Source organism: Gordionus sp. m RMFG-2023, unplaced genomic scaffold (assembly GCF_954871325.1).
Source record: "Gordionus sp. m RMFG-2023 unplaced genomic scaffold, tfGorSpeb1-WG-v2 contig_50, whole genome shotgun sequence".
NCBI lineage: Eukaryota > Metazoa > Nematomorpha > Gordioida > Chordodea > Parachordodidae > Gordionus > Gordionus sp. m RMFG-2023.
This window is the reverse complement of record NW_027051140.1, coordinates 16,718-24,485: the sequence shown is the minus strand read 5'-3', so window position 1 is coordinate 24,485 and position 7,768 is coordinate 16,718. Positions and strand designations below refer to the sequence as shown.

At 25.1% G+C, this 7,768-nt stretch overlaps 1 protein-coding gene and 1 long non-coding RNA gene across 2 annotated transcripts; both read left to right on the top strand.

Moving 5' to 3' along the window:
• The first annotated feature begins 2,656 nt into the window (after nucleotides 1–2,656).
• Nucleotides 2,657–3,757, top strand: LOC135930750 (zinc finger MYM-type protein 1-like). The gene has a single exon (XM_065467542.1). It carries the CDS (start codon nucleotides 2,657–2,659, stop codon nucleotides 3,755–3,757), a length of 1,101 nt encoding a protein of 366 aa, XP_065323614.1.
• A 410-nt stretch (nucleotides 3,758–4,167) lies between these two features.
• On the top strand, nucleotides 4,168–5,731 carry LOC135930749 (uncharacterized). The gene is made up of 3 exons (XR_010572881.1): nucleotides 4,168–4,278; nucleotides 4,321–4,625; nucleotides 4,668–5,731. It is a non-coding gene; the product is annotated as an uncharacterized LOC135930749 (long non-coding RNA).
• Nucleotides 5,732–7,768: the final 2,037 nt, after the last annotated feature.

Below are 7,768 nucleotides of genomic sequence, written 5' to 3'. Positions count from 1 at the left end.
CTTTTAAGAAAACATTATCAAAAATATAAGTTAATAGCTGATAGTCCATTATGAATGACTGGTAATCAGAATTTTCTTCTTTATTCAATGATGGGTGCATAATAAATTTCCTTTATATGATGATGATTGAATCAGTAAATTTTTCATTATTTTTATAAAATATGTTAATAGAGTGTATATTTATGAATTTTAATTTAAAAACAATAAGGGTCTAGAATATATTTTTTTGATTATAAATTACAAATACAAATGAATAAGAATTTATTTTAAAAGATTTTAATATATTTTTTAGATTAAAAATATAATACAAATGAATAAAAATTTATTGTGCACATATATTAAAATATCTAAATATATATTTCTTTAATATATTTTGTAAAACCACTGGAAAATTTTAAAATTACACCCTCATTTAAACAAATATAAATTTAATTTCTGAATCACACCTCATAAGATAGGAGAATTTTAAGATTCAGCCATCCACCGTCAAATAAAGGATAAAATTATGATTCTCCATCATTCTTGATGGCCATCAGTGAGTAAAAAAATATTATCTAAATATTTATTTCATTTTTATTCTAGATGCCAAGTAACAAAACAATATATAAAGTCAAATGTGACTATATTAATTGTAAAACTTCTAAAATAAGAAGTGACAAAATAAATAACCATTATAAACATAAACATCCTCATGTCAAGTTATCTGATATCAAATTTACAAAGATAGCTATCAAAAAGGATAATAATTGGGTATCCTTAAATAAAGATATTCCATTCAATATCACAAATGGGGTTGAAACCAAGTTACAAAAAAAATCAATAACATCTTACTTCCAAAAAGTAATTTTTTATATATATTATTTTAATTCATGACAATAAATATAAGTAAAAATAACCTTAAATTTTGTGAATTAGTAGAAACCAATTCTTCATCTATAATTTGAGCATAATACTTTTAATTTTTATTAAAGATAAGATTTTTAATATATAGGTACATTTTTATTATGCCCTTTATCAATTTTGAAGGAAATAAATTATAAGAATATTTAAATATTTCAACTTTTGTTAAAAAAAAATTTATATATTATAATTAAGAATAAAATAAGTCATTTGCCTAAAATTTTCACTACTCTTTATTTAATAATTAGCACAAATCTTTTATTGAAGATTCCCAAATTATATTATCTCATACAATGCCCAGTTCCAGTGATCTGCTGATTTTGAATAATGAGGTACTTAATTTAAATAAGATTTGTTTTATAATTTTGAAGGGAATAAATGAGGATATTCAGATATTTTCATGAACAAATTTTAATTAATCTTTATTTAATAATTAGCTCAAATCTTTTACTGAAGATTCCCAAATTATATTATCTCATACAATGCCCAGTTCCAGTGATCTGGTGATTTTGAATGATGAGGTACTTAATTTAAATAAGATTTGTTTGATAATTCTGAAGTGAATAAATTATGAAATATTTTCCACTTTTCTATATCTTAATTAAGAATAAAATTTTTATTAAAATTAAGATTTTCATAAGTAAACAAATTTTAACCACTCTTTATTTAATAATTAGCATGAATCTTTTATTGAAGATTCCCAAATTATATTATCTTCTCATACAATGCCCAGTTCCAGTGATCTGCTGATTTTGAATAATGAGGTACTTAATTTAAATAAGATTTCTTTTATAATTTTGAAGGGAATAAATGAGGATATTCAGATATTTTCATGAATAAACAAATTTTAATTATTCTTTATTTAATAAGTAGCACAAATCTTTTACTGAAGATTCCCAAATTATATTATCTCATACAATGCCCAGTTCCAGTGATCTGGTGATTTTGAATGATGAGGTACTTAATTTAAATAAGATTTGTTTGATAATTCTGAAGTGAATAAATTATGAAATATTTTCCACTTTTCTATATCTTAATTAAGAATAAAATTTTTATTAAAATTAAGATTTTCATAAGTAAACAAATTTTAACCACTCTTTATTTAATAATTAGCATGAATCTTTTATTGAAGATTCCCAAATTATATTATCTTCTCATACAATGCCCAGTTCCAGTGATCTGCTGATTTTGAATAATGAGGTACTTAATTTAAATAAGATTTCTTTTATAATTTTGAAGGGAATAAATGAGGATATTCAGATATTTTCATGAATAAACAAATTTTAATTATTCTTTATTTAATAATTAGCACAAATCTTTTACTGAAGATTCCCAAATTATATTATCTTCTCATACAATGCCCAGTTCCAGTGATCTGCTGATTTTGAATGATGAGGTATTTAATTTAAATAAAACTATACACTCTTTAATAATAATTAGCAAACACACAAAGTTATTGAAAATTCCCCAATTATATCTTTTTTTCATCCAATTATCAATCCCAATGCAAGCCAAAATATTTCAAACATTAAAGGCCCAAATATTATTCAATTATATAAAAAAAAGGAGCCTAATGACCCTTTTCATTTCATATTCTTTAGAATGACAAATATCTTGATTAATTTCATAATTTCCATAGGCCCATGTCAGCCATGTTCAAATATATTTCAATATCCTGTTACTCACAAAAGGTTTTTAAAAAATTTAATTTTTATTAATTTTTACGCATCCATTATTTCTACTTTTAAATAGGAGCATGAATATATCCTATTATAAAAAGGTTAATATTGATGGTTCCCTCAAACCAAGAAATTGGTTATCCTATAGCACCACTTTAGACAAAGTCTTTTGTCTTTATTGTCTTATGTTTGGTGGCCCTAAATCCAATACTTTTTGGACTCAACTTGGAGTAAATAATTGGAAAAATTTTAAGCGTGACTTAGAGAGACATGAGTCATCTTCTATTCATAAGGATTGTGAATACACCAACATGACTTGGCTTGCAAATAAGCGTATTCAAGATCATTTTCTATCAAATAGGCTTGATATAATAATGGAAAATCGTAATATAGTTCATAATATTATTGATGCCATTATATACCTTATAAAATGTAACATAGCCTTTTGGGGCACTAATTCGAATGAAGGTAATTTTATGTGCCTCATAAAATTAATGGCAAAAACGGTTCCAACTTTACGGGCATACATTGATAACAACGAAAAATTGAGGAGAAAAAAATCAGATAAAATTTCAAGACCTTATATAAATTTATTGTCATATGGCCATGTGAAAAAAATTATTGAAGTCATTAAGATAAAAATAATAAAATGTATTATTCAAAAAATTAAAGAGAATTGTGCCTATAGCATCATATTAGATGGAACATATGATGTGTCTAAAAAAGAATGCATTGCTTTACTTGTAAGATATATAGAAGATGATCCGCATCCACATCCTGTAGAAAGGATCATCCATGTTTTTACAACATCAGAAACCACCGGGGAAAATATAAAGAAACATGTTTTTTCTAAGTTCAAAGATCTTGGTCTTCCTCTTGATTATATGGTTGGGCAAAGTATGGATGGTGCAGGGAATATGAGAGGAGTATACAAAGGAATGCAGGCTTTAATATTGAAAGAGGCTCCAAAAGCCATATATATTTGGTGCCATGCACATAGGCTCAATTTAGTAGTTGCTCATGTTTGTGGATGCAAAATAGAAATGAAAAAGGTAATGGGAATATTGGATGAGTTATATAATTTCATGAATGGGGTAAGACGTCAAGGAGTGTTTGTTAAATATCAAATGACAAAGTCTAAAAAATCTCTTAAAAGAATAAAAAATACAACAAGGTAAATATAATATTTTTAATGTAACTTATCTTTTTTTAGAAATTGGTCATCATCTTATAAAGCTGTAGAAATTTTTTTAGATGTTTATGAACATTTTATAGCATCATTAAATGAATTAAAAGATTCTAATGACCCAAGCACCTCTTCTATTGCCGATGGATTATTAACAAGAATTAAGGATGAAGATTTCATATTAAGTCTATTTATTTTGAAAGAAATATTGAAATGCACACATGAGGCTTGTATTGAAATGCAGGCAGTTGGTAATGATTTGGCTATGGTAACTAAATTAATACAACACACAAAAAATAAATTACAAAGACTAAGAGGTTAAAATTAGTTACGATTTCTATAAATAATTTTAAAATGTAGCTAATGGGGATAATATTTTTTTAAAATTGCATTCCTTATCTCTAACAGTTATTTGAAAAAGAATAATGTTACAACGGAATTGCATAATATAAAATCAATATTCAAATTTGATCAAACAGCATTCAATAATTATGTTAAACAAAAAAAAAACAAGTTGAATAAAAAAAGATTTAAAATTATTATTTAGCATTATAGATATAAAAGGGAAATATTTTTCCCTGTGCTTGATACAATCATTAATGATTTAAATGAAAGATTTAATTATGATTGTTTAAATTTTTTATCTCAAATATCTCTTTTTACACCAGCTGGAATTATAGCCAATGATAGAATAGAAGGGTGGCAAATATCTCAAATTTGTCATACTTACCAATTAAATGCTCAAGATATTGCTCGTGAATATAATGATTTTCGATCTTTATATTTGGATTCACAAGCAATCATTTATTGCAAGGATCTTTTGAAAATAAAAAAGAATGATGGGTTATATATTGATGAAAGTAATTTATTGATATTTTATTTAAAATTATATATAATTAAAGGTATTGTAAACGATGAAACCGAGGAAGATATCAATAACGATAACATAATTAATACAAAAAAATGGATAAAATATTCATTTATACTACCATATCGTCTTTTAAATAAATTAAATTCTTATTCTAATTTATATTTATTATATAAATATTTATTGACTCTACCAACTACTTCTTGTTCAGCCGAAAGAGTGATGAGCAAAGTCAAAATAAATAAAACTAGAATGCGGAATAAAATTTCTGACCCCTTTTTAGAAAATTTACTTCTAATATCCAGCGAAATTGATGTTTTTGAAAGATTTAAAATAGACGACATTATAACGCGATTTGCATCTACGTCTAAAAGATTAACTAAATTATTAATAAAATAAGTTATATCTTTTTCACAGCTAATTATATACGCCTTTTTAATAATGTAAATTTAATTTAATAGTTTTTTATATCATTCTAGTCCGGTGCATAATATAATACTATATTCATTTTATTTAAATATTTTATAATAGTTATATTTACATAAATGTTTTTATAATTCCAGTGCAAAATATATTATATTCATTTTATTTTAATATTTTATATAAAACTTATATTTACATAGATGTTTTTATAATTCCAGTGCAACTATATTCATTTTTTTCTCATATTTTATATAAAAGTTATATTTACATAAAAAAATTTATATTTCCAGTGCAAAATATACTCTATTCATTTTATATTTTATATAATAGTTATATTTACATAAATGTTTTTATAATTCTTGTGCAAAATATACTATATTCTTTATTCTAATATTTTATATAAAAGTTATATTTACATAAAAATTTTTTTTATATAATAGTTATATCTATATGAATGTTTTTAATTAATATAAAGGCATTAGTATTTATAGAATCAAGCTATACCTCTTTAAAATTACTCATTTTGTTTTTTTTACTTAATATAAAGGTATTAGTAATTATAGAATCAAGCTATACCTCTTTAAAATTACTCATCTTATATTTTTTTACTAAATTTTTGATATTTTTTTATAGTAATGTAAATATGTTATCTCATTTAATACTATTATATTAATTTTTATGAAAATAAATTGATTATCAATCAAATTATGAAAAGATTGCACTACCTACTTAAATATAAGTTAATTGAAAACGGATAGTAACAATAGTTATCAGTTTGTAAATTTTTTTTTCCAAAGCAGGTCTGAATGTTTGTAAGGGTATAAATAGTGACTTAATATAAGATTTTCTTGATTAAGGCAAATATCGCGGCCGAAGGCCGCGAAATTTTTTTAGGGGGGTAGGGGTAGATTTGGGATGGGGGTTGCCTCCATCAAATTTTCTGCCATGTAGACGCTGCCTATCGTTACTCTCAATTATTCATCTGATAAGAGATTACTAAGGTTACGACTAGGGAGTGATTCTAACCATTCATGACCATCAAGTCTGTCAGATAATTGAAGGAGTTGAATGCAATATATAGGTGGATTGACTGATATATCTGTTTGGTATTTCGAGATTAAAGGTGTGAAAAATTTTTTTTGTGTGTGATGATTGATGGTAATACGGTGTTAATGGGTGTGTTTGCTTACCATTTATCAATTAATAAATATTATTTAGGGAATAAATATTGGTTAAACTCAGGTATCACTTTCACCAAAACTAATAATCTAATATATAATATATTCTTAAAATCTGGGTAATGAACGATTCTTAGAAGGCTTCGATGAAAAGTATAAGAAAGGGTTGAATAAAAAATAAAAAATTAAAAGCTCTATCATTGAATCTATCTTTCAATTAAAAAAAAGAAGACTATTTAATTAATATAGTCTTCATTTTTAAATCTGATCCAGTTTTAGATCCGAGTGATAGCACTCCAGTTTTAATAAGGATTCTAAGAATTTTGTAATTTTTCTGAGCATTCGTGGTGAATAGAGCCCTGAAAAGTAATTTTTAGGGACCCGAGCCTGACCCGAGCAAAAATTTTAAAAATTCGTGTCCGATCTCGACCTGAGCCCGAACACAACTTTTTGGTAAAAACTTTGGAATTTTTCATCCCGTTTATTAAACATAAGTAGGAATTTCCATACTATAGATTTTCCATTTGTATAATCTTTGGTCTCAAATTAATTTTAATTTTAGCAGAAATTATTTTTAAATTTAGGATCCATTGTATAAATTTTTTTTTATAAATATAAAAATCTAAAGCTATTAAATTGAATAGATTTTATATAAAACAAATAGATTAATATTCTAGATTTTATGTTGACTAAATGTAGAATATTAGTATATATATTTTTTTTAGCCTGATATAATATGATGTATGTAAGTAATAGAGTTTTAAGTAGCCACAATACAAATCAAGATCACAGGAAATTGTTGGGAATGGGAAATCGGGTAAATTAACAAGTATGAATGCCATTGTGGATCTTATGTGGCATTACTTTGAATCAAATAATTATTGATGATATTTCTAATATTTAATTTTCGGCTTGTTCACCTAAGCCTGTTAAAAAAGTTTTCAATGTCCAAGCCCGACAGCCCGCACAGGACTCTAATGGTGTGCTCAGGTTCGACCTATTATTAAACAGCCTATGGGGACCTAGTTTAAAGGCTGCTTGGCTATGCTAAACAACAAAAATATCGAAAATAAGTAGAACCAGGACACAATCTAACTAATGAAAGGCTGTATCCTGGTTCATTCATCTTCAAAAATTTGACTAAACAGCCTAAAATGTAAGAGTAAAAACACGAAAAAAAACAATCGCAAAACACTTAAAAAAAGCCAAAATGGGGTTTCCTATTTCAAAACGGTTTAGGCAATCTATGAATTTCTTTTCTCTTATCTTTTAAGTTTTCATTCTGAGTTCCTATCACGATTCATTTTTGATTCCGCATATCGCGTAAAAATATCAGCACGCACATAAATGTAGCGTTTCGCAAATAGATGGTAGCATGAAATAAATAAATATCTGGGTTTTTAATTTTTTTAATAAAAAAAATAAATATATATATATATTCTTATGTTTCAAATTTCTTAACTAAATGCCAAAAACATCATATTACATTTTTAAAATATTACAAAAATGTTTACTTGGTAATATGAGAAATAAA

Coding starts and splice junctions, on each gene's coding strand:
- LOC135930750 (XM_065467542.1), top strand. CDS start 2,657: ATGAATATATCCTATTATAAAAAGGTTAATATTGATGGTTCCCTCAAA.